The sequence below is a fragment of the Gymnoscopelus microlampas genome, assembly GCF_963454915.1.
Source record: "Gymnoscopelus microlampas genome assembly, chromosome: 6".
NCBI classification, from domain to species: Eukaryota; Metazoa; Chordata; class Actinopteri; order Myctophiformes; family Myctophidae; genus Gymnoscopelus; species Gymnoscopelus microlampas.
Genome location: NC_139943.1, coordinates 28672604 through 28699690, shown reverse-complemented (window position 1 = coordinate 28699690; position 27087 = coordinate 28672604). Strand labels below are relative to the sequence as shown.

The window sequence follows — 27087 nt, the reverse complement described above, 5'->3', positions numbered from 1 at the left end:
TGAAGCATTAAACAATATTCTTATGTTTTTGTTTCACAATTTCCTCTCCCCTTTCTCTCCACACAATTTCAGTTCCATTCTTTAAGTGGAAGAAAAACAAATTATTGCCGTTAATCAGTTCCATGTGCCATTTACTTTACTTTACGCGGTGTGGCTTAACCCATTGATACCGGGAAAGCATCAGTGTCATTTTAGATTTTTGCGTTGGCTATTCAAAAATAGCAGACATACAAGCTCACAGTGCGTCACTTTACTTCATGCCACGCTGCGAGCTTGTGCATCTGCTATTCTTGAGCATTTTTGCAAAATCTTGTAAGTGTGAGAACTACTGATTTAGAGGGCATTTGTAGAATCGGCCTCTGGTCTTAATTTAAGCAACATGACATCCATGCATAACCTATAATTATTACATGTATACAATTATCCATGTGCAATATGACAGAAACACTACAGTAGGCTGTATATTGCATATGGTTTATTTCTGAAAACATACCTGACTTACAACCATAGGGGGCTCCCCACCTCCAAGTACTGTATGATGAAAAATTGCTGCTCTGTGAATATTGTCAATCTAAGATAGCCCCTGATGCTGGGTGTAATTCTGAACACCTTTTCCTTACGTAAATCTGACCTGTGGCTGACAGTAGGTTTTACATTTTGGCTTGCTGAACTCACAATACATTGTATAATTTGTTGTCTTTCTTAACCACATGAAACCCAGTGTGGCCAGTTATTGTAAAAGCCACCCATAGTATGTTTTTTTCCCTCTTTGGCCCCTGGTGCGGTAGGTTGCGACTGCTTTGTGTAATGCTCTGAGGTGTATATTTTAGTTTATAGGTGGAGGTATAACTACTCTGTCTGTGTTTGGCCTTCTGTTTGTCACACTTTAGGTCCTGCTCCATAGTGATTCCTGCTTTCCAGTGTTAAGCCTTCCATACAGTATGTGCGATAATCAGACAGAGGTAAGGTTTCTTTTGTAGGGGTTTTGTTGATGGTTTTATTTCAGTGCTATTTCTTGGCCTGCTTTTGTTAGACTTTAGTATAAGGTGGCCTTTGTTAGTGTAAGTTATCTTTGCTATGTACAGTATTGACAGTGGCATTTATTGTATTCCCCCAAGAAGTATATGAAATCATCTTTATGTAATACTGTGAGTATAACCTGTCATAAACTTTAATTTAGCTTAAACTTTATTGACAAGTTGAATTATAAGGTAGTGGTTCTCAAATATGTTCATGTCAAGTACTCCCAAATTGCATTGTATTTGTATTTGGCTGCAGACCCCCACTTGGACAGATTTGGAATTTGAATAGCTTAAAAATAAAATAGGACATTTTTCTAGGGAACCCCCTCAAGCAACCCTGCGGGTCCCTTTGAGAACCAGTGTTCTCTCCAGCACCTCAACAGAGGGTGTGTGTGTTCACTCAGTTCTTTTCAGTAAAAGCAATGCACATAGTTTGTTTTAGGTTGATTTAGATTTTTTTTAATCTTATAATCTCCTTAGTCAAAATTGCAAGTGATCATTGATAAACTGCAGTACATAAATCAACAGGTCTATAGATATACTAAATTAAATGCTAAGTATCGCAAGGAAGCTTTCTATGTGAATGCTGAAGATGCCTAGTATAGAGTTGCGCTTGCATATTTACTGGCTTGGTAAGCCAGTAAATAGCCATCATTGTACATGTAGATTCGCTTGTCAGTGGGATTATAGCTCAGACTGGCCACTCCAGAAGCCACCTTCTCCAGGGGCAGTGCTAGGCTGTTGTCCTCTTTACCCGTGGCAGTGTCGAAAGCGTAGAAGACCTCCTCACGATACTCGTTCACGTAGCGGGTGGCGTACAGCACGCCGCAGGACATGAAGGCATTGCTCACCGCTCTCTTGAATAACTGGGTCTCCCAGGTGTGCGTCACGTTGAGCGTCTCCCCGTCCCAGGCCAGCTGGCTCACTACCAGGTTACCATGGTTACCAACCGTGGCATAGATGGCCCACAGCCCCATCTCGTCCGCCTCCACATCTATGTCGCTATAGACTCTACAGTCATAATAACAGTACGGGAACTTGTTGTTGAACCCTACGCCTGTCCCAGGCAGAGTCACCCTGGTCACTTTGGTGTCTGTCAGGTTGTAGCGGCAGATGTCAGCAGACTTGTAACAGTGATAGTAAAGGGCATTGCCGTAGAGGACGGCGCTTGGACCCTCCATGGCGTTACTGTGCGTATGGGACGGGACGAAGGAGACGTCTCTGTAATTGGTCTCGGCCATTAAATCTTTGTAGGACGTGTACATCCGCAGTCTGTTGCTCCACGCGTTACCGTTAATCAGAGGACTGAGCCAGTAGTTGTCTTTTTCTCCTGGACTGTTGCTGTCGGCCTCTTTGCCCCAGGAGCCGGAGAGGTAGCTGGTCTGGTAGACGCCAATCTTGGTCACCACAGGGTCACTGATGTTGGTGATGAGACCCTTGAAGCACTGCGAGGCTGGGGTTAATGGGAGGTAGGAGGTTATGAGCAGTGGTGTAAAGTAACTAAATACATTTACTCAAGTACTGTACTTAAGTACAATTTTGAGGTATTTTTTACTTTACTGGAGTATTTCCAGTTTTCAGTACTTTTACTTCTTCTCCACTACATCTCAGAGGCAAATATTGTACTTTTACTCCACTACAATTTTTTGAAAACTTTAGTTACTAGTTACTTTGTAGATTTTGATTATCATTACATAACATAGTACATTAACCACTTCAGCCCTATACATTTCGGTCATTTGAAAATAGCCAATCTACAAGCTCACAATGCGACACATTGTGAGCTTAAAACTCTCCAAATGGACCTCCATTTGATCAATTTGTACACTATGATTTACAGGCCCATACGGGTCCATTTGGACATTTGGTTCTCCAGACCCTGTGTACCAGTGATAGATAGATGGTTTATTCTTTGTATCGCTACATTTCCCTTGCTCCCTCAAAAACACCCCACTTCCTGTCTACCAACATGCGCGCATGCACGCCCGCCCGCCCGCCCACCCACCCACCCACCCACCCACACACCCACACACACACACACACACACACACACACACACACACACACACACACACACACACACACACACACACACACACACACACACACACACACACACACACACACACACACACACACACACACACACACACACACACACTCAATATTTCATTGTTGTGGTTTTATATTCACATCACGTCTTTCAATAATGGAGCATTGGAGTTCATTACTGGTCTGAATCACATGTTGTGTGTCTCAGCTGTACTACTCAGTGTACTAATTCAGTGTAGTAATGTCCATTAGAGAAGTTCAAATAACACCCAGTACTAATCGTGGTAACCCCCCGTGGAAGTTAAAGGTGACAGAAAGTCTAAACATGGGAAGTCCTGGGTCTTCCCCATGAACTGAAAAGTGTATAAAAGCCACACTGAGCATAACTTCACACAACAGAGAGAAAGGGTTCATACAGCATTGACAGCTTACCAGTCACACACACTGTAAAGACTATTGAACACATACTTCAGGATGGCTGCTTTGCGTCTCGCTCTGTCTGTAGCTGTACTGATGATGGCTGTCACAACACTGACTGAAGGTAAGAAAGCGTGTTTTTCTTTTTACGGAATTAAAGGAGAATTTCGGACTAGCCTTTTTCTTACCTTTATATGATGTTATTATATCCTAGGACGATTGGTACAGTAGAACATTTTCATAACTCCATCCCGAGTACACCGCAGCTAAAAAGCTGACAGAAACCTCGCCACAAAGTTTTTTGTCCCAAATGGGCTGCCGTAGTGTTTACAAGGGGCTTAGATGAAATCACAGGTGAAATCTCGTCTTGCGAGACTTCCGGAGAGGCGCATCTAACACAAACACTGTGGAGAGTTTGCTGTCATTCTGAAAGTCAGATATTTGATTGATTGTTTTTTTTTAATTATTATTAAAAAAAAATTGGAGCGATAAAAATACGCGTTCTAATGCATGGACCGTCCGCTCGGGTTTTTTAGCTGCGGTGGACTCGGGATGGAGTTATGAAAATGTTCTACTGTACCATTCGTCCTAGGATATAATAACATCATATAAAGGTGAGAAAAACGCTAGTCCGAAATTCTCCTTTAAGTATGTGTGACAGAGTTGTGGAGGGAGAGCGAGAAAGATAGAATGGACAAAGAAAGATGGACCTGTGTGTGTGTGTGTGTGTGTGTGTGTGTGTGTGTGTGTGTGTGTGTGTGTGTGTGTGTGTGTGTGTGTGTGTGTGTGTGTATACTTGAATGTTCTTTAGTTTGAATGTGAATGTGAATTGTAAAGCCTTCGCCAAAGTTTTATCATATGATGGGGCATGAATTGGGCTTCTGGCACTGCTGCATTATGTTGAGACGGTAACCACTGGCTGTTTGGTTATAGGTATGCGTGGTGCTGGACCTAAGAAGTGCTGCTTTGATTTCACTAAGCGCGAGCTAACGAAAGCTAGAGTTACTAGCTATGTACGGACCAGCCAGCAGTGTATCAACCCTGGTGTGCTGTAAGTATACACTGTTATAGGTGTGTGTGCGTACGTGTGTGTGTGTGCGTGTGTGCGTGCGCTGATTTTTTTGCTTCTTTAACCCTGACCTCAGGTTGAATACAGTGAAGGGTCGTCAGCTGTGTGCCAGACCTTCAGACAGCTGGGTGAAGAATATCATCACCTACCTGGACACCAAGGTCAACATTGGAGAACAAACCAACTTCTAATCAGTTGGTCTGACATCAGTGCCTATCTGCTGCCATGCAGAGAGGCATCAAATGAGGACATGAGGCCAGTTTGTGTGACATGCTGCTTAACATTTACCAGAGCTAAGATAACTATGAGATAGTGGATGTATTTACATATCGATAACCTCCATAATTTTGCCATGTTAACATGTCTAATGTGTTAAATACTAACATTTAATAATTAGAAATCTGATTCAGGAAAGGATCATACTAAAATGGATGCCACTGAATAATAGCTATGGATACATTTTGTATTTGTATGACACAGTCACATTATACTGTGTATAAAGGGTACATTATTGCATATTTTCATCTCATATGAGAATTTGATTCTCGTTTCAAAAGAAGATGGCAGCATCAGTAGACTAAGCTAGACTGTATCATTGTGATTTTTTTGTTATCTTATATGGGTTCTGTAATTTCATATGAAAATGAGACCCACACAAATCTTGATAAATGCTGGATGGATATTCTAATGAATGGATTTGCATTTACACTGTATGTTCTACATATTTTTCAAATGTATTTCATAACTAACCAATTGTACTTATAAGTTACTCTGTTACTGAGTTCCACAAAGGTACTTTAATGTATGCCTCAGCTATGACAATTAAAGCAAGCATAAGAAAATGTGTTGATTCACTAAGCTGTCTCTTTCTCTTTGACTCACACTATCTCTCGCTCTCTCACACACACACACACACACACACACACACACACACACACACACACACACACACACACACACACACACACACACACACACACACACACACACACACACACACACACACACACACACACACACACACACACACACACACACACACACACACACACACACACACACACACAGTCTCAGTTTCCTATATGATGTTTCCTTTTTTATTACACAAAAGCACACAAAAGAAGTCATTGTGTGCTTACTTTTGAAGTCTTTTGGTATCGTTCGACAGGAATTCACTCCGTTCTTCAAAGTTCGCAGTTTGCCTTTGACACTCCTCATGTTGATGATGTCTGAATTGTGCATCCTCTTTACATCGTTCCGCAGTTTACCCACCTGAAACACACACACACACACACACACACACACACACACACACACACACACACACACACACACACACACACACACACACACACACACACACACACACACACACACACACACACGACAACGACAGACAACGACAGACACAGTCAAAGCCTTACCCACATTAAGAATCCTAGCATCCCTATTCTAGGCTGAATATTCTCCAAAATAATTGCCATTCTACAAGATCACAATGAGTTTGTTTCTATGCGTTGTAAGCTTTAAGATCAGCTATTTATCAATGCAGAGGGAAATACTAAAGGATCTAGTATAGCACCCTGGTGGACTCCGGTTAACTAAGTATGTGGGGTTTTAATATAAAAAAAAGTAATGCAAAAGTGACTAGTAACTTGTTAATAATGCAGTAACTAGTAAAGCAATGTTTTTACTTTTAGAGAGCACTAACTACTAACTAGTAAAGTATCTAAGTTACTAATTTAGAGTAGCTTACACTGGTGTTTATTTTATCTTGTCCTTTCTCCATTCTAAAAATCGTAATCGTAGAATCTTCAATTAGGACACCTTCAGCTCCGTCAGTGCCACCGTTACCAGTCCGTACGTACAGCATGACTGGTCTCACTGCCATCGTATACATCTACCCTCTCAATCTTTCCTCCATCCATTCCACCCTGCCTGCACTGAGTGCACTCTCTTCTTCGCCATGACTCTGCTTTTCATGTTACATAATCTTACACAGTATACAGGCAAAAACATTTAAAACTTTGTGTATTATTTGATTATTTCAAAATAAAAAGCTAATTCAGCTAGTATAGCTGTCATATATTGCTCTACACCCTTGGTTGAAATCTGCAAAGCTCTGCCGTACCTCCACTGAGAGTTTCTGTGTCTCACTGGTCGGCTTTGCAGTATGGATGGAGCTGATGTCAGTCTCTAGCTGCTCCAGTTCCTGGCCCAGCTGGCGCAGGTGCAGGGCAGAGTACAGGCCCTTGGCATGCAGGTACTGGTAGGGCACTAAACGGGCTGTCAGGTTCTGAAACAGAGCCTGGATCCGGGGAAGACGCTCTCTGGACAGTCTCACCTTAGGAGGAACATAATAATAATGTTTATTGTCCCCAAGGGGAAAATTGTCTTCACAAGGTCTGTTCGTTAAGACAACAAAAACAACATAACAACAAAAACAACATATCACAAAGACAAAGACAAAGACATGAGGTCCCCACTGTACACAGAAAACCCTCCTATGGACGGGGCAGTTGGTTTAATGCCACGATGGCTGAGGGGACAAAACTCCTGCTAAAACGAACCTTTTTCCACTTTAAGGTTCTGTATCTCCGACTAGATGGCATGAGGTCAAAGTAGCGATACAGGGGATGATCAGTGTAATTTGTTATTGAAAGTGCTAAGCGTGTGATGGCCTTATTGTTCATATCAGCAAGTGTGGGTATGGGAAGTCCGATCAGACACAGAAGTGAACTCCAGGAGTTTGTCTGAAAGACCACAGAAGCAGCATGAATTCAGCTTCACTCTTACTGAATTCTAATTTGTCACACTGAAAAAAAAATAGAAAACTGATGCATTTACATAGTAAGATGTCTCCATTATTTGGTATAGTTGGAAGAGTAATATTAATTAAAGCCATAATTTCTTATTTCATTTCAGGATGAAAAATGTGTCTGCTCTTGGTTTGTGGATGAGGAGGTTTGGATTTCACCTTATTTAATAACACAATGTATTGATGCTAAGAGCTGGAGAGACGGGGAGACATCTGTTACTGAACAAACACTCTATTAGCAATGATTACTGTAAGAACTATAGAGCTATTTAACACTTATTCTAACAAAAGACCAAAATAAATCATCAATAAATCTGCACCTTACATTTCCAAAATATAAATGTATTTGTATATAAGAGTGTATGTACTCTTGGTTTATGGTTGAGGAGGTCACCTTATCTTGTTGCGTATTGAAGGTGTCTTCACAGCTCTTAACCTGATCCTGGACATTCTCATACTTTACGACAGGGAACATCCACAAGCTGGCGTTCACTGGACACACACATGTGCCATCCTTCTCATGGCCATCGACGCGCTGTGCTTGGCTGTCATCCTGTGGTGTACAAAGAAGCATCTCCATAAACATTGACATTCTGTGCCAGGATGCATTAGTCCACAGATCTGATCTACACTGTAACATGTAAAATACATCTCTAGTAAAGGAGTAAGTACTTACAGAAATACTTTGGATAAAGTCATTAAAAGTGTCATCTTTTATTAACCGCTGTCTTATTTTAGATTTCTTTGGCTATTGAAAAATTGTGAAAATTGTGCAAATCCTTGAATACTGTATATGTTCTACAAATGTCTTCTAAATCCTAATTGAAAAATGTTTATGTTGCTTTATCAGTGGTGCTCCAACATTACCATGTCAAGGACCCCCAAAATGATAGGTATTTGGCCGCGGACCCCCATCTCAAAATATGTTGTTCCAGGGACCCCCCAGAAGCACAGATCGGAGTTAAAAATGATCGCTTTAAAACATATATATATTCAAAGATTTGCACACATTTTCAAGCTTTTTCAAAAATAGCAGATCTACAGTATAGCGCGGCATTCAGTGCCGCCCTATGAGCTTGTATATCTGCTATTTTTGAATAGCCAAAGAAATCTAAAATGACACAGATGCGTTCCCAGTCTTAAAGGGTTAATAACAGAATATCAGGCGTTACTCACTGTGGACATAAGCATCAGTAGGAGCAGGAGCATGGTCTGAATTGCAGCCATAATGATACACTGACTCTGAGGAGAGGATGAAAACACTAAATTATGAAGTGACTTCTCTTCCCCCTCTCTTTCTCAATACAGGATATACGCTAACACACACCTATACATATTTGTGATTTCTGTGGTGTCATCTATTTCACAAACAGTAATGTGGATGTGAAACAAAAAAAGCAGAATTTTACCATTAACTGTGGGTGTGGGTTATAACCGGGAATTTACCAGATTCCCCCTTTCTAAGGAAGTAGTTTAGCAATATCATGCAGATTTCTCATTTATGAAATACAGGACAAAACAAATCCATTACCTTCTCTATATCCTGAAAGGATTTTATTCATATAAGATCAAATTATGTGGCTTTTGCTCATATTTTGTCAGGATACGACTCAGAGTAAGGACCCATGATGCAGGAACCAGGGCCGCATTAACCGTGGAACTTAGTGGAACTTGTGTTCCACGGCCCGCAGCCTGCAGGGCCCTGTGAGAATTGTGTATTTAATTTTTGTGTATTTAAAGAAAAAATGTTGATTTATATTGGTCAAATAGAACCGAATTAGACCCGAATTAGAACGAATTAGACCCGAATTAGACCAGAAAAATGTCTGCACACAGGTTGTGCGTGAAATTATGCCACTGGGGGGGCCTTTGATTTTGTGGTAAAACAGGTAACAAAAGTACACTGTCACAGAGGGATCAAAACTGTAACTTATAACTAGAACAAACTCACGGGAAACATCGACGACGAACAAGCAACTCAAACAAACACATTCTCTTTGGGTACAATATAAACCTTCGCAAGGCTGACGGCTTCACAGTAGAAGTGGGTGACAATGTGATCACTAGAAAAGAGGAAATTACCTACCTGGGTTGAATTTCAGAGGCAAATCTTTCAAGTGAAAAAAATGGCAACTAAAGTAATCAAAGAAGTCAATAAAAGAACAAGATTTTTGTACAAATCTCACTGATCAGTAAGAATACATTGAGGACTCTAGCAGGAGCACTCATCCAATGTCACTTCGACTATGCATGCACATCATGGTACCATAGCACTACAAAGGCCTTAAAAACAAGGCTCCAGACACCCCAAAACAAACTGATCAGGCTACTGATTGGCCTCACACCTACGACTCATTTAACCCCTGCTCACTTTGCTGGGGTGGGATGGCTCAGGGTAGAGGACAGAGTACAGCAACTTGCAATGGGCCTGGTCTACAAGATACACTACACCACAAAGACACCCATGTACCTGTCAAACTACTTCTGGGGACCCCAGGTGGAACCAGTCTCACAATCAGGCCGAGAGGGGAGGGGGTGAGCAGGAGCAGAGTCACACCAGGGCAACAGTAGCACATGACAGGGCAGCCAGAACAGGGGCAGATTGTGACATATTTATCATATTTTGGATTACATGAGTTTTTATGACAATATGACAGAGTTAAATGAACATTATCGATACATTGGTTTGTTTGGTCTTAGCCTACCAAGACTTTGTTTTTCGATTAGTTGTTTTTTGTATTAGTTCTTTCTAAATTATGAACACATCTCTTGTAAATTCAAGATATGATTCTTAAATTCTACCAGTCTAGTTATTGTGAAATCAACATTAGAATGTTCAGTCACCATCTTTGCATGATTGAATGTGGCAAACACAATTTTATATATTTGTTGATTGAATCACCTAATCAATAAGTTGATGAAGTCATACTGCATGACTATTAGTCAACTAAGAATTATTATAGTAATAGTACTAAGTACGGTACGAATCCCTCACCGTTACACTTGCTCCCATGTTAGGGTTCATTTGAAACATTGCATATTCGGTAAGAATTCTTCATGTACAAGAACAAAGAGAGGACACGTATAAATGTAATTTATAGAAATATGAGAGCTTAGTTTTCCATTTTGTTTGTGGGGGGGGGGGGGGTATAGGCTATGTTCAGTAAATGGTGTTGCAACTGACCAAATTTGTACTTACATAGATGTAGTACATAGCCAAACACTGGGATTCCCGATTGCTGTGTGGTCAGTTTCAATTCTGACCACACTATGCTGCAATATGCTAATATCAGCAAGCCACACAGAATCTCCTGCTCTTATTCCCCATTTGGGGTTCCTCTATCATGTTTATTTACATCTCAGCATAATAAATTAACGTACCATCGCAATCTCTTACGATTACTTATGAAGGTCAATAGGTCATTTTAAGACAACTCCCTTTGACAAAATGTATGTACAGTCAAAAATAATAATGAAAACCATAAAACAGCCCAAAACCCAAATAAGTTGCATGAAGCAGAATACCAGTAGTGGAAAATACCTTGCCAATGGCTCCTGCATAAATCAGTTTAACAATGATCAATTTAACACACAATTCATTAGGTATATATTGAATTGAAGACTCTCTTAACTTGATGGATGTCTGTGGAACTAAAACTTGGCCTATTTTTATCTAAAAAAAATAGTTGCATGGATCAAATTGTGCAGAACCTTTTTTTCTTTAGAATTGTTCTCTGGTCCACTGGCACCTCAAGCATGTCCAGTTGTCCTACTGTAAGTGCAGCAGTGATGGAAGAAGTAGTAGAATTAGGTTGCTGTATTCAAAATTAGACTTGCGTAAAAGTACAAAAGTACTGGCATCAAAAATATACCTATATACTTATACAGTACCAAAATAAAAGTAATAAAATGTTATGAAAATGTGTCAGACCTTTTCAGAAGATCTACAAGCTCATCACACGTTGTATTGCAACGGTTGGTTATGTTTGTTTGTGAGCTTGTAGATCTGCTATTTTCAAATAGCTCAAGTATAAAATAGGGTTCAAGTGGTCAATGCATGTTTTGTGTTAATAATCCAATCTAACTAGTAACTAAAGCTGTCAAATAATTGTAGTGGAGTAAAACAGTATAATATTTGGCTCTGAGATGTAGTGAAGTATAAAGTATTGAAAATGGAAATACCCATTTTTGCAAAATAAACGTTTTGACAGTGTATTCCTACAGATTTTGTCCAAACATCACACAAATCGGTACACAGTATCTCTATAGTCATTCAAGGAAACGCATCATTCAGATGTTTCATATTCCATCCTGACTGGCGAAGATTGGCCTCCAAAGTTTGCAAGGGCCCAGTGGCCCGTTTTAAACAAAATGCCTCAAATCATGAACACAGCGTCCGATTGTGGTGAAACCTTGTACGTACATTCACACTACATTGAGGAACAATGCCACCCTTTTTACATTGCCCTATTATAGCGCCACCAGGAGGCCAATTTTTGCAAAACAACTTTTTTGATATTACTCATACAGATTTTTTCAAACATCACGTGAATCGGTACACAGTATCTCTATAGTCATGTGATCAAGATGGATCTGTCCAATTCTTCATATTCCATCAACATTGCTGGCCCCAAATAACCTATACCTGACCTGTGCTCTGAGGAGCACTTCTAGTTTCGTTCTGCTGTATCGGCTACATCTCTCGTGTGAATGGCAATAAAGAGGAACTTGAACTTGATCACAGAGGAGGGAGTGTTCAGAATATAGAGGTTGCTGATACTGACAACATGTGGTCTTATTCTAAATGTTCTCAGGGGAAGTGTCATTTTTGCTCTGTTCTCTGATCCACCATGAAGCTCGCAATGCTACTTCAACTTTTGTCTCTGCTTATCATTTCCCACCAGGTAAGAAACAACAAATAGGATGGGCTTTATTCACTTGTTGTCACAAATATACATTATTGTATAATATATTAACAGACATTCAGTGACCGGATGAGGACAAGTTTACCTGCTGTCTTTGGGAACATAATTATCTGCTGAAATAAATAGCACTGCAAACTTAAATATTAGTTTGTTATATTTGTGGTGTATTATACAGTACATGCAGTTGGTGAAAATATATGATCTGCAAATTGAAGTTTCACCTACAGCTTATGGAGTAAGACCAAATCATATTTTGATAACAATGGTAGCTATGTAATATAGTAATAAAGAATAATGCAGGGTTCTCTAAACTCTTAAAATATATATACAGTAGGTAAGATATTTCCATTTGTCAATCAATAAACACCATGTGCACAATATTGTTTGAGCAAACAGTGTTGAATCTGTACTTGTATGATATTCCATAGGGTGCGTCTTCTCCTGATTGTGTTTGCGATTTAAAGAATTTGGAGAAGCCTTTTCCTCATGATAAGTTGATGACTGTGGAGGACAGTGCCTCTAAATGCAATGAGAATTACACACAACAGACGGTAAGGGTTTAACCAGGAATGCTTTACAAGCTCATTTGGATTTTTTTTAAAATTTTTGGGTTATTCTTTGTCCCCAACAACCAACACTTATTAATTCATAAACACATATTTAAAGAGCTATAATAAAATAAAATCACACCTCTACAGCCCTAAACCTGAAACCATATTCAAATGTCTGTGAATTTGCATGTACGTACATGTTTAATTTGAAAACCAGATCATGAGTTTGGATGGCATTACTTACTTACACAGTACAGTGCAACATCATTTTTTATTTGGTGTCAAAGATCAAGAATGATGGCTACAAGTTTTCTGACGTTTTCCATTTTTTCTTTTTCTCCTATTTGTATTTGTTGATGACATGTATTAATGTGTCAATATTCTATCCTCTGTTGATTAATTCAATACATAGGACCATAATGGGAAAAAGTCCCTAGGACTTTTTTGTGTTATCCTTTTAGCCCAAATGTTGTACTGTACCTCCGTGCTGCTTACATTTCTGACTAATAAAGTATTTAATCAATCAATCAAAAGATAATAAATAATGGTGGAAAGAAAAAATCATTTCTCTGCCTTTTCCAGATCCAGGATATAGATATTCTTTTAATTGCCCTGGAGAATCGTATGCCCCAGCTGGAGACAATGGTGGCAGAGCTGGAGAAGGAGGATGATGGGGATCTGTACGGAGCCATCACCTTGCAGGTCATCGAGAATGAACAGGCAGAGATCTTAAAGTTCATCCAGAAGCTCAATTACACCACAGTGGGGTCCTCAGCTGACACTGAGCATAAGGTAGATTTACAAACCCTACCAAAAGACCATGCTATTGAAGATATACATGTACAACAACCTCCACAAAGGTACAATTCAGTGTCCTCATAGTTTCATTCATAATGATGAAAAATAAATCATTATTATTAATTTCAATAAATGCACTTCATGTCAAGGTCTGAGAAACATCCGCTTGCTCTCGTTGTATGAGGGGAAAAATAGCCCTGGGCAGATGGGTCTGGCACTCCTCGGTTTGAAATATATTTTGCTCACCCCAGAGTTGTGCGTGACCAATCAAAGCCCCCTATTCAAAGTGGGCATTTTTTGCTGTGATGTTTCACTTTCAATCTGTTTGTAAGCTCCCCTTGGAAATGAATCTTCCACACCAAAGTTCCAGACTAATATGATGTGATATTAGTCTGGCCATATGGTGTAGTAGCTTATGGTATGGTAATTTCACACAATTAGTCGACTCAATCAATATATGTTGCAAGAAAAAAAAAAACATCATGATGTCTGTATCTAATGTCATAAAAAGACTTTTGGAATATTTTTGGAAGGAAGGAAGGTTGTGGAAGGTTTTCCACATAAACATTTTGAATTCCACAAAAATCACAAATGTCATATTTCACACTCAAAAAACGCCCTGCTGTTTTATAGCTGCAGGAAATGAAAGAGGAGATGCGAGATCTGCAAACCTATGACAGCATGCAGGTTGTGAAGAAAGAGCAAGCCAATACTCGTCTGAAGAGAGACCTGGACCAGTGTAGAAATGGACATCCCACAGCCCAGCCCACTCAGCCTCCGCAAGGTATGTCCTAGGCTACATTTTACAAGACGTGACACAAAAACTTCATTCACTTCTTCAGAGCTGCAGTTTTGGCTGAATGCTGAATGCTGCCCTTCCCCTTCCCTCCCCTCTCCTCACCATTCCAATCATTCTTTTCCCACTCTGTGCTCAGGTAACTGCCCTCTTGGACGTATGGTTTATGTCACTGGGCCCAGGGTCAACACCCCAGCATCAACGTCGTACACGTATGGGGCCTGGGGTCGCGATCCTAAACCTGAAGCAGGAAAGGAGAGCTGGTATTGGCTGGTGATGTTGACATCCAGCCATGCGTTTGCTCATTATGTACGCCGCTACTCCAGTCTGAGTGGCCTGATTGTTGGAGCGAGTCGTCCAGGTATAACTACCTTTATGTTTCATAAATCTTTTTTCAAAAAGTCATGATTCGACACATGAGTTTGTAGATCTGCTTTTCAACATTTTGAATAGGGCTTCAGTGGTTAATTTCTTTATAGTAAATGTATCATGTAATATTACTGTATGTTTCTTGTATTTCTTCCTACAGGCAATGTACAAATTTCCCCCTCCAACCCCACCACCAACACCATCCAAGGCCCAAATGTTGTGCTCTATGGAGAGGCACTGTACTATGGCTGTTATAACAAAGATGCTATTTGCAGATTCAACCTCCCAGACCTTAGTATTACCTCTGAACAACTGCCCAAAGGCACCAGGTAAAAAATATTCCCTCTTATTTATTTATTTATTTCAACTTGGCTTTATTAGCATATCTGTGATGAGGTTGGATCAATTCTGACAAATAATTTCTCAAAATGTATAAGACATTCATTAGAACCACTTTACACTCTTACAGTTCCCAGTCAGAAATGAACAGGGGTCTTGAATGTACAGTACTAATGGTTCCATTTCCTTAACTTTACCTCATCTCTCTCTTTCTCTCTCTCTCTCTCTCTCTCTCTCTCGCTCTCTCGTAGGTTTAACTCGAAGAGTAACTATTGCCACATTGGTCAATGCTACCCATACACAGACCTGGACCTGGCAACAGATGAGAGTGGTGTCTGGGTAATCTACACCACCTCTGAGAACTTTGGCAACCTGGTGGTGTCTAAGGTAGAGCCGGGTAACCAGCCGACGCTTGGGCAAACCTGGCATACCTCACTCTACAAGCAAGCGGTTACTAACACATTTGTGGCATGTGGCATGCTCTACGCCACGCGGTACGTGAACGCTACCACTGAGGAGATCTTCTACGCTTTTGACACCACAACAGGAGTTGAGAGGTATGATGTTGGCATATACATCCAGAAAATGTCAGCCAACATAATGTCCCTCAACTACAGTCCTGTGGACCACATGTTGTATGTTTACAGTGATGGGAAGATGGTGTCCTACCAGGTAGAGTTTGAGTGACTGGATATTTACCACACCAGTACACTGTTGCAGGCATCTACGTATATTCAAACATAGGCCACTGTATGCATACCCAGTAGTGGACAAAGAACTTAACTCCAGTACTTGAGTCAAATTCAAAAAAATACAAATGACTCAAGTAAAATATGGATATAATATGGAAAATGTAGGCTACAGTACAGTACAAACTCAAATAAATGTACTGTACTTCGTTACTGTCCACCACTGTGCATAAAATAAATAACCATAAAATGTTTTTCTGATGTATGTTATCAAAAATGTATTATTAAAAATGTATATCTTGTCTAAAAAGCTAAATGAAAAATAAAAAATCTGATTTTCTCCATATTAGTGGGATTTGTGTTATTATTCATAACAGGTGGCTTTCATGTAATATCCACACATTTACCATGTAGAAAGGGTGTACTGTATATGGGTGACGACATAAGTGTGAAAATTCTCAGACGTTTGACTTAAAGTCTTTATTTTTTATTCATTACTTGTTCAGTACATGGACAGACACAGCTTACTTTATATACTGTATGTATTTATAATATATTTAAACTTTACAGTACACATCTGAATGACGACAAAGCAGGTAAGTGTCCTTCTATCTTTGTGAATAGAAACAAGCTCAAGGGAAGACTCACAATATCAAACAATCCAAAGAAGAAAATAAACAGAACTTATTGCTCAATACAAATCAATAAGAATGCTCGCAGTAAGAATAATAATAGTACACATGAAACAATATAATTATACCAATATGATGTCCCTATCGTTGCTATATAAAAAGAGAAACGCAAGGGGACAATGTTTGTAACAATTGTGTTAGAGTGCTCAGTTTGGGTAACCTGCTCTACAAATAGAAAGTATCTACAAGTGCAAGGAGGATAATGGTCTGTAATTTGTCAGTGTTCAGATAGCAATGACAAAAAGCAATGGAGTTTCCTTGACAACAATGCAAAGGTTTTCGGACTCTGAACTAATACTGGGAGCAGAATTCTAGAAAACTAGTTCCATTTCAACCCACAACCCATTTGTGTTTATGTGTCAACTGTGGAATTGAATAGACCTTGACAACAGCCAGGGAAAATCTTGGTTATGGTTCAAAAGATACAAATTCTGGGCGCCAGATGTTTGTGAGGAGATCAGAGGAGATACTGGACACATTGACATTACCGTACAGCACTTCAAAGGGACAAAATACATTCAGGAGCCCCCCCTGGCAGTACAGGTAGGAATGTTGTATGAGGAAACCAAAATGGCCCAGCGAAGGGCCTAGAAAAACACAACAATGATGCTCAATGATATTCATAATAAAGCCTGATATTATACTTGGTTGCACGTTGATGTTGTGCGCCAGAAATAACTGATCTACAAGCTCACAACGCGTCATGGTTGCGCACGACACTGGCATGCAGCCACGTATAAATTAAACATTATTCAAAACAATTGGTGTTTGGGGTGCATTCAATTAATTTAGTAGTCAGAGATATTTGTCCTAACTTCATAAAATATCCTCTTAAACTCTATCCTTATATCTATCTCCACCATTATTTTACACACTTCCAGGGTGGTTTTCCAAAACTTTATTCGATTTCTAAAATATCACACAAAACAGCCGTTAATCTCTTAACCATCAGCAAATTCACATTACTCCCATTACTATCACCGCAAGTGAACATTCGTCATTCATTTATATGACTCATCTTCATTTGGTGTTCAGAATCTCTCTCCATCATACAGTAGCACTGTCTTTTAGAATTTGCCTTTGATAAACTGTCTTAGGGCCCCCTAGTGCACGGGAACACAACTACCACAAAGAACATAAAAGTGACTTCAGCTGATAGCCCTTTAGGGTGCGACTGGGTGTGGCTGTGAGAGGCGGGGCACCATATGGTTTTGTGGGAGGGGTCTATTTTGTGGGGGGTGGGAGTTGCCCTACATTCTGAGCTTGGTGCCCAAATGGCTCCAAATAAGCCCCGTCTCTTACAGGCCACCTCAGGAAAGCGCACCGTTAGCAGTGGAAGCTACGACCATTCCATCTCAGTAGATGGAATGGTGGACATTCTAAAAATAAATAGAAAAGCAGCCAGGGAATATCTGTTAAACTGGAACTACTTTACAATACTACTAGCAAACTGCTGGGGAGGAGACCTGTGGATCCCTAATATGAATATTAATAAAAGCTGTCCAGCACTACTGCAGATAACGGTACACAGCAAATCATTCTACAAATAGCTGATGAATACTGCATGTATGTTCCATTCCCCATGTAATCTGGGATTGGACAACCTATTGTTATGGCACTGTTAAGATTCTGATTGCCACGTTGTTGCCACACTACACACATCTGCGTAAGTGTGAGGAATGATTTAAGGGGAATTATAGTTTGTCCTATATCCTTTGGCTCAATTCCCTTACAAAAGCCTGTGTGCATGTGTGAGAGGGTAGTGTAGTGTGCAGTGTGTGCACATGTACAGGATGTACTGTATGTGTGCGCAGCTTTGGTATTTCAATCATGTGGGGCTGGATGCAGTAATAGAAGAGTAGAGTGGGCCATCTATGATCCCACCTCTGGTGTCTGCCCGGAAAAAAACATAATCTGGTGCCAGTGTGGGTCTGGTTCTGCCTCGGCCCCCCTGGTCTGGTTTGGTTTGGGTCAGAGTGTGATTGTCATGTAAGAGACCACAAAGAACCGACAACGGTCAGAACCACTTACGGTGTTTGGCTGCATTCATGGTACTAATGAATTTAAGATGAATCCCCCCAACATTGGCTTTTTCATCCTGAACTATTTCTTCTCCAACTTGTCTAGCTTGTTTACAGTATACTGTATACATATTTTCTGGGATGTTGTGAATCTTCATAGGATTGTCTTCACATGGAAGACAATATTATGTGATTTTTAATTATAGGGGTGTACAGCATGTTGATTGGCAAAATAGTCTCACTGACCAATCCTGTGCAGTTGTACTCCACTATATGGAACACTGTGTACTGCTGTCTGTCTATAGTCCTGGACATGCCCCCCACTTGTGTCCCATAACCAAAAAGTGACAAGACACTTGGTATTTCACTCACATACTCACTGACACGGAAAGAGATACTTACACTTACATACAGAGATGAAAAGAAACCGTTTGGAAAATTAAAATACTTTTTTTTTTGGCACCCCCTCCAATTCACTGTTGATTTTTTCACTGTTGACCATTGCCTTTCTTTCACCTTCTTAACACATGACTCATTTTCATACTCGTACTGTGTAAAAATCGCATTAAAGTAATTGCACACATCTTTCACAATTACTGGTACACATTTTTCTGTGGGTAGCTGAGACAGAGTTGGGGCTTAATACAGTATATGTATTTCTTTAGGGGAGGGCAGGAAAGGGAGTTTGATACAATAAGCAAACACAAATATGACACTTCGAGAAGAAAAGAAGCAAAGCGTTGGCTAGGCCTTCAGTGTACATCAAGGGAGAGGGTGGATGTTTCAAGGTGTTAACGGGGTACGGGATACGGGTACGGGGGCGCGGAGGGTGGTGGGGGGGGGGGGGTTAGTAGCAATACATTATGTTATATTACAGTGGAGGAGGGAAGAGAGCGCCATAAGCCATCAGACACTACGGGCCTTTGAGAACCTGGACAGGCCAACGTATAAACAAAAAGAGACAGTGTTGTGTTTCCCCCATCATACTCATTGTTGTCACTACCTCCAAGACATTCTCTCTCACAACCTTTAATTCCTCCATCTCCCATCTTCTCTCATCCGCCCCCTTCTCTCCCTGCTGCTGTCGTTCACGTGCCCTAATCCCTTCTCTCCTCACACCGCCCCTCTATCTTTACCTCCCTCCGTCCTTCCCTCTATATGGTTGGCTGACTTCTCAGCAGGACACCTCCATGGTGTGGGTGACCTGGCCCACTCCCTCTGTGCTGTCGGAGTGGGTGCAGGTGCGGGAGCGGTTGCCGTCCACGGAGCTGGCGCTGGTCAGCGAGGCTGTCCTGGAGCGCGCCAGACGGGTCATGCTGGCAGAGGGCACTGGGATGGAGAGAGTGCGGGAAACGGAGAGAAAGAGACGAATAATGTAAAGGGGAAGGGGAAGAGAGGTAGAGAAAGAGAGAACAAGAGAGAAAATTCAGGGAATTACATATGTGTAATTTATTTTGCGTGCATCGTCGCCTTGATGCAAGGAAGAGATGGGGAGCTCATGCCAATGCGTGTAACTTAAGAACATCTCTTAAGCTCGATGTATACTTTGTCATAACGTGGAGTCGTGCTGCGTGCAGGCAGCATAAATAGCAGATCATCGCAGCTCATTGTGAGCTTGTAGATCTGCTACCTTTGGCAAGCGACTCCGTCGTACGACAGAGCATAAATTAAGCATTAGAGCAGCTTCATGAACAACTGGTGACAAAAGGCAACTGATCGTCTCAAACCACATTCCAGAATATGAGAGGACGTTTAAGATACTTTTGTTAAAGCTTTCAAATGTGTCTATAGGGACACATTCATACTGTACATTCACCCTATCTGCTCCAGCAGCACCATGCAATGGTCTGTGTCTGTCACATAGCTTGAATAGAAAATAGGTTTCATCACAGAATATATTTAAGTTTTTTGGCTTACACTCACTATTTTGTGTAATTATTCTTACTTGCATGACGGAATACAATTAGAGAAGCTGTATTCTGTACCCAGACTATAATCTATTTACTTATTCTCACTGCTTTAATCCCTGGAGTTAATGCATAAACAAAAAAATTAATCCCTTTCTTGAAGTTGAAGATGGAAGATATTCCTTTGTTTCTAGTCAGGACAAAGGGGTGCTTTTCTTGAAACTATGTTTTAGTGTACGACTAGAGCTATTGTAACTGAATGCCATGCAAAGAGCGATATCAGAAATGCAAATGTGGCAGGGATGGGGGGGGGGGGGGGGGTTAAGGTTTGTATATTTCTCAAGGAAAAATGCAAAAATATATAAGGCAAGTTCATATCATTGAGATAAAGAAAAACTGGAAATGATAAACAAAATTAAAGTTCAAAAGGCTATAATAAAACAAATCGTTAAAAAAAAGTAATTATAATGCATTCAAAATGCTGATGTCATCAGAGCAGGGCAGCAATAAGAGGTCAGAGGTGAACAGGAAGGAGGAAATACCTGGCCCTCCACTCATTCTCCGATCCTTCACATAAGGAACTGATAGAACAGGGCGGGGGAAATACACAGGGTGAGATTAACACCACACACAGTACATTATTAATACACAGGGTGAGATTAACACCACACAGTACATTATTAATACACAGGGTGAGATTAACACCACACAGTACATGTCTCACGCACGCAGGCACTCACTCACTCACTCACTCACTCACTCACTCACTCACTCACTCACTCACTCACTCACTCACTCACTCACTCACTCACTCACTCACTCACTCACTCACTCACTCACTCACTCACTCACTCACTCACTCACTCACTCACTCACTCACTCACTCACTCACTCATTCATTCAGTCAGTCATATTTTAGTATTTTTTTAATACTTACTGTAGCCCATCCCCTGGAGGAAGTACTTGAAGGCTTCAGTCAGTTTTCCAGGCTGTGAAGCAACACGCATTGTTTTATTCTATTACTCTTCTTATTTCAAATATGATTACAGATGAACCCTTTCAAGAGTGACAGCTTTTGTCTCCCAGAAGCCTTACCTGTGTGAGCTGGGGCAGTCCACCAGAGTCAGCCATCTGACAGGAAAGAACAAAAACAAGCAATGGGAACATAATCATCAATAACATCTTTTAAATCTCTTGAAATATCTTTTATAGCAGGACCTTTTAATAATCTGTGACATTTGTTTATTAAACTTGTTGCATTATTTTATTTTACTCTATGCAAATCTGTTTGCTTTCTTCATTCGTTTGTTGCACAGTTGTAGATGAAACCTTGAGCTAGCTTGTCAATAAAGTGGAGGATTAACAGAGACAGGGTAATAAACACATACAGTACAGTACCTTGAGGAAGGTGGTGTTGGTTGGGTCCAGTTTGGAATTGCACTCCACCTGCAAGACAATGACAGCAGCTCTAAATTGATGGCTCCAGCCAGTATGTGCGTGCGTGCGTGCGTGCGTGCGTGCGTGCGTGCGTGCGTGCGTGCGTGCGTGCGTGCGTGCGTGCGTGTGTACATACGTGTGTGTGCGTACAGTACATACATGTGGTTGTGTACATACGTGTGTGTGTGTGTGTGTGTGTGTGTGTGTGTGCGCGCGCTCACACATGTGTGCATGCGTGCGTGTGTGTGCAGAGGCGGAGTGTGACCCAGATAGTACTGCAGTATGCTGCAGAGATGAGTCACTCCAGTTAACAAGCACAACGCTGCAGTCTGAATACACAATGGACAGGTGTTGTTATTATTATTATTATGTAGAAAGAAAGATTTAACAACAGCTGATGGTGCTGATATAATGGATCAATACAAATACTGTACAGTAGGTGCTCTAAATATACAGCTCTATGATAATTTCCCCTTCTTTGACAGAGGTACTTTTTCGTACGATGGTGTATGTATAAAGGATGATGAACAGTGAGCCATTATTGTGAAATAAACCCTGTCCCTGACAGGGTGATGCAGGACTTGAATCCTCCCGAAGAGGTATATTTTTCTGCTATTCTTGCTATGTAAAAAAATATTGAAAGTAAAGAAAGTGGTTAAGTGTGTCTGGGTTTTATAAATGTTGAAGCAATGAAAAGTATTAACAAGAGATGTGTTGACAAAATGTCTCTTGTGACAAAATAATAACTAGATTGGATCCATTTCTTGAAAAGTACTAGCTTTGGAGATACAAGGTTTCTACCCGACAGGCAGCTACGATATGATATTTGACCCTAACCCTGACACTACGACCAGATGCTAAACAGCCAAGCAGGCTAGTGAAATAGCATCATCATGTTTGTCTGCCAGTGCCAGTCCTACAGCTCAGCCTCATTCTATACAGAGCAGTATAATGGGTATACAATATGCAGCCCAAGCAAATATAGCACACTGATGTAGGCGTCTCACATAAGTGGATAGGAACCAAATTAATGTCCTATTTCCATCCGTGACAACCGCTATAGGAGGACCATTCTCTCTTCTGTATCTTTATTCCAATCTCTCTTCCAGCTATATCCACACACATGTTAAACACACACACACACACACACACACAGACACACACAGACACACACACACACACACACACACACACACACACACACACACACACACACACACACACACACACACACACACACACACACACACACACACACACAGGCATGGTTGGCTACAGAGAGAGCCAGGGTTCAAATGACTCGTATAAAGAACGTACGCATGCAAATAACAAGGAAGGGATGCAGGGAGACAGAGAGACAGGGAGAAGGAATGGAGGAAAGGAGGGTAGAACACAAGATTGAAAGGAAATAAATATTGAAAGGGAAGGAAGGAAAGGAACACTGTAAGCCTAATGCAATGCATGCTCCTTCCGACGTCCAAACTTGTTCCGGAAACGGAGATATCTTCATTTTGACATAAATCAGAATTGTATGCTCCTGCAACCCCAGATGTCCTGATTGTCCCAAATAGTTCGGAAAGCCCGTCCGAAACTGAGGTTTTTTTCTCCGAACTCGGAAGGAGCATGTATTGACCTTAAAACCCTGAGTGTTTAATTCAATTTAATTCACAGTTAACCACTTTCAAGCTGGTGTAGCATCTTTTTGATCTTTTTGAAAATAAATTAAAGTATGAAATAGGGCTTAATTGGTTAACATTGAGGAATTTACTGTGAAGGAAGAAGAGGGGGCAGAACCAGAGAAAGGAACTGAGAAAGCTTAAGAAAGTAAAGTGCTGACTCACCACTCCCTCTTCAGCAGGGGCATTGTCTCCAACAACCAGCATCACTTGACACCTGCAGACAAACATCAAATGATCAGAAATGTACTGCAGCCATGAACACATTGATGTCAAGAGTGTGCACGTGCATGGCAAAACGTTTCTTCTGAATTTATAGTGCACGTGACTACAACATAGACATTATTTTGTAGTGGTGTCCAAATGTACAGTATATTGATAATTATTATACCCAATATAGTGAGCTCATCTTCTCCCACAATGCGATGTGAAAAGCAGGGTACAACCAATGTACCAAATCATATTTGCCAACATGCGCTGAATGAAATATGCAGACATCTGGAACGTGACAGGAATGATGTCATTAACGGTGGTGGCAGAGTTGTTCTATTCTTTTATTTTGGGGATCATTATATAGTCCTCTACATATAACTCCCTATACAGGGAATAGGTAGTCAATGAGAGAATTATTTCAGACAGCCTAACCGACAGAAAAACCCTGTGAGACAGTATGGTGCAGTGTATAGTAGTAGTAAATACGCATGACAGACAGATGTGAATTCTATAAACCCACCTAGGAAAAGGCCATGTTAATTTAACTTGGAAAGTGTATAGGTCCATCTGGTTCCATTTGAACACTCTCTGAGTTAAATTCAAACTAAAGATTTTACTATAGGCTACCGTACACTGTACAAGTAAGTAACATACCGTTAAGAAAATGCACTGAGATGAATCCCTTTTTCAAGAGTCCTGGCCAAAATGGCAGCACACAATTTACAAAAGTATAATATACACATAATATACAGTAGACAATTCACAAAACACAGAGATATATTGTATTGTTTAAGTTTAAGTAGCCATCACAACCATGGACCGTTTCAGATGCATCCATTTGGCAAGTGGCTTGGCAGCCACAAGGCCATGGGCAGCAGGCTATGAAATAACTACTTCCTCCAGACAATCAGGTTTATGGACAAGCAGAACAGGAAGAAGAACAATAATATGTTTTAGAAACAGCACAGGTTCTCAAACTCTTTAATTTCAAGGACCACTATAACTCTGAGAGAGTCCAAATGGAACCAAATGGACCTGTTCCATTTGTAGAGTTACAGACGTGTAACTGCTGTAGAGGCATCTACAGACAGACAATCACACATAGCCCTGCTCAGACATCTACAGTACCTAAAAATGTAAACACATACAGTACCACGCACACTGTCACATCCCCTTCTTAAAAGAATGTCTAAAGTCATATTTTTCAAGCTTTTCAAAAATAATGTAAACAAAATTTTAATACATATTTACGACATGGCACTTTGCATATCAAGACCGCACACACAAATATTATTGTGTAAATGGTCATGCATACACATATATACATGTAAAGATAGATAATACACCCTGCACAGTGGACACATGCAGAAATTGATAACATTTAGAATTAAGTACAGTAGGAACGATGCACACAGCACCTCAAAGTGTGTTATTATGACAAATGTACTATTGTTACTAATCTATTTCTTTGGAATTGTTGTTATAGAGCACCGAAGTCTGAGGTAATTTACTCATCCTACCTGGGTTGCTGTTTATTTCCCCCATTCAGAATTTCCATAGACTTGTTTAATATCACGTCAAATAAGAACTGTGTTCCAAAAATAAACAAATGACCCCGGCGGTTTGACTCATATGGATATGAAGCATCAACTGACGGTGAGAAAACGCTAATGTTACTGCGGCCAAATTAGTTACATTTTCGCCAGAAATAGACTTTATCAAATATGAGTGACTGACTATCATAAACGATACAGCGACACCTCCCTGACAATATCGCCGGCCCCGGGACAGTTTGTTTATTTTTGGACCACAATTCTTATATGAGACGATTCTAAGATGACCCAACGTTATTCTCCATAGAGAAATTACTTCCTCAACCCAGGGGATGAACGAGTGACGTCAGGACTTCAGTACTCTATTGCTGCTACAATGTTGAGGAATCAAAACCAAAGAATCTTACGCCAATGTACTCAAGATGTAACAATACAAATTTTCAATCAATATGTATATTTTGTATGTGTGTCCCTGTCCCTTCTTATGGCTGAAATCTATATTTTAGACTGTGAATGAAACAATACCAATAAATGTCCAAATTGATGCCGCTGTCCCAAAAGAAAATATGTAAAGAGCGTTGGCAGTGGCTCAGTTAGAGCAACTGTCTTGGAATCGGAAGGTTCCGGGTTTGTTGCCTTGCATGGTTGGCTCCGCCATCGGTCTGTGAATGTGTGTGAATGGGAATGTAATGCACATTGTAAAGCACTTTGAGAAATGCTCAGTGGCAGTGCTATATAAATGCACCATTTACCACATATGTTATACATAAAATTTACATTTTATTTATGCCTGTAGATCGATAGATACCGGTAGATAAATAGACCTTTATTGATCCCGCTGCAAATTCAATTGTCATGGCATTAGTGTGGACTTACTTTAATGTCTTGGCGTTGATAACAGTCCCACTGCGGTTCATCTCCAGGTCCCTGCGGCTGAGACGGACAGGAGATAATAAATTCACCTCACACATAAAGTAAGTAAGCAAAAGCTCTTGTTAATACTTTGCATTGGTAATCAATAAAATCAACAAAAAGACTTAACCACTTTCACTTCCACATAAAACATTACAAAAACAGCAAAAAACAGCAGATCTACAAGTTCTTGTAGTACAAGTTCTCTGCAATTGCTGTCTACTTTCGTGTGACACTGTTGTATAACAAAGTCGGGATTAAATTACAAATAACATAAATTGATATATGGACATACAAGGTTTCTGCTCGACAGCGATGATATAGAGCGATGGGAAGAGACATGTGAGACATGACGGGAGCCTTATTGGAACTTGCGTCATTGTGTGTCAGCTTGTGATTAGTGCTCTAACTGACTGCACTACCAATGCGCTGCATGCTTTGTAACCTGCTGGGACGTCATGTGTGGTCATCTGCTGTCCTCGTCATTCGAATCGCTACATACTGTCCCTCTTCTGCTTCTCAGTTACTCTTATGTGGACTTAGATAATTCTATCCCCCACCAGCTTGTCCCCAGAGAGTCGAACAAACGCACTACGTCGCAAGCTGAGGGTGTCTCCACCTCCTTATCTGTAAATATACCTATTGTCGCTTTTGGTATTGAGCCCCCAGGGCTTTTTGCGTTATCCTTTTAGCATAGCTTGTTAAATTATACTTGCCGCACTGTTTTCAACGTGTTAATAACGTATTCAATCAATCAGTCCATCAATATTTTTCATGTACAGTTTGGAGTCTTACTACATATGTTGTTTATTTTTGACTCTTCTTGAGTTT

General features: G+C 40.5%; 4 protein-coding genes across 8 annotated transcripts in view; 2 read left to right on the top strand and 2 right to left on the bottom strand.

The window, feature by feature from the left end:
* Positions 1 to 1479: 1479 nt before the first annotated feature.
* LOC311047676 (olfactomedin-4-like) lies at positions 1480 to 8661 on the bottom strand. Its single transcript, XM_084060475.1, has 5 exons — positions 8555 to 8661; positions 7773 to 7931; positions 6692 to 6904; positions 5700 to 5832; positions 1480 to 2475 (listed from the first exon to the last, which is right to left on the bottom strand). Exons 1-5 carry the CDS (start codon positions 8603 to 8605, stop codon positions 1619 to 1621), a joined length of 1413 nt encoding a protein of 470 aa, XP_083916601.1. The 5' UTR covers positions 8606 to 8661; the 3' UTR covers positions 1480 to 1618.
* On the top strand, positions 3483 to 5369 carry LOC311047678 (monocyte chemotactic protein 1B-like). Its single transcript, XM_084060477.1, has 3 exons — positions 3483 to 3615; positions 4425 to 4542; positions 4637 to 5369. Exons 1-3 carry the CDS (start codon positions 3549 to 3551, stop codon positions 4749 to 4751), a joined length of 300 nt encoding a protein of 99 aa, XP_083916603.1. The 5' UTR covers positions 3483 to 3548; the 3' UTR covers positions 4752 to 5369.
* Positions 8662 to 12191: 3530 nt separating the features above from the next.
* LOC311047161 (olfactomedin-4-like) lies at positions 12192 to 16121 on the top strand. The gene is made up of 7 exons (XM_084059788.1): positions 12192 to 12282; positions 12732 to 12854; positions 13437 to 13646; positions 14286 to 14436; positions 14588 to 14809; positions 14978 to 15146; positions 15408 to 16121. Exons 1-7 carry the CDS (start codon positions 12229 to 12231, stop codon positions 15841 to 15843), a joined length of 1365 nt encoding a protein of 454 aa, XP_083915914.1. The 5' UTR covers positions 12192 to 12228; the 3' UTR covers positions 15844 to 16121.
* Positions 16122 to 16425: 304 nt separating this feature from the next.
* The window catches only part of ndrg4 (NDRG family member 4), a 54467-nt gene continuing 43805 nt past the window's right edge, over positions 16426 to 27087 (bottom strand). For 3 of the 5 annotated variants that reach the window (XM_084059140.1, XM_084059142.1, XM_084059143.1), the window contains 7 exons: positions 26221 to 26277; positions 23744 to 23795; positions 21864 to 21911; positions 21561 to 21596; positions 21403 to 21454; positions 21008 to 21046; positions 16426 to 19887 (listed from right to left, as the gene is read on the bottom strand). In XM_084059140.1, the coding sequence (XP_083915266.1) occupies positions 19733 to 19887; positions 21008 to 21046; positions 21403 to 21454; positions 21561 to 21596; positions 21864 to 21911; positions 23744 to 23795; positions 26221 to 26277 (439 nt within the window). In that variant the 3' untranslated portion in view covers positions 16426 to 19732. The remainder of the gene's footprint in view (positions 19888 to 21007; positions 21047 to 21402; positions 21455 to 21560; positions 21597 to 21863; positions 21912 to 23743; positions 23796 to 26220; positions 26278 to 27087) is intronic. The other 2 variants (XM_084059141.1, XM_084059144.1) reach the window with 1 other exon arrangement.

Bases quoted from the DNA above. Each gene is read 5' to 3' on its own strand.
- LOC311047676 (XM_084060475.1), bottom strand. From the start codon at position 8,605: ATGGCTGCAATTCAGACCATGCTCCTGCTCCTACTGATGCTTATGTCC. The intron at 7,932-8,554 runs GTGAGTAACGCC...TGTACACCACAG, and splicing joins TACTGATGCTTATGTCCACA to GATGACAGCCAAGCACAGCG. The intron at 2,476-5,699 runs GTAAGCACACAA...CATTAACCCCAG, and splicing joins GATACCAAAAGACTTCAAAA to CCTCGCAGTGCTTCAAGGGT.
- LOC311047678 (XM_084060477.1), top strand. From the start codon at position 3,549: ATGGCTGCTTTGCGTCTCGCTCTGTCTGTAGCTGTACTGATGATGGCT. The intron at 3,616-4,424 runs GTAAGAAAGCGT...GTTTGGTTATAG, and splicing joins TGTCACAACACTGACTGAAG to GTATGCGTGGTGCTGGACCT. The intron at 4,543-4,636 runs GTAAGTATACAC...CCCTGACCTCAG, and splicing joins TGTATCAACCCTGGTGTGCT to GTTGAATACAGTGAAGGGTC.
- LOC311047161 (XM_084059788.1), top strand. From the start codon at position 12,229: ATGAAGCTCGCAATGCTACTTCAACTTTTGTCTCTGCTTATCATTTCC. The intron at 12,855-13,436 runs GTAAGGGTTTAA...TGCCTTTTCCAG, and splicing joins AGAATTACACACAACAGACG to ATCCAGGATATAGATATTCT. The intron at 14,437-14,587 runs GTATGTCCTAGG...CTCTGTGCTCAG, and splicing joins GCCCACTCAGCCTCCGCAAG to GTAACTGCCCTCTTGGACGT.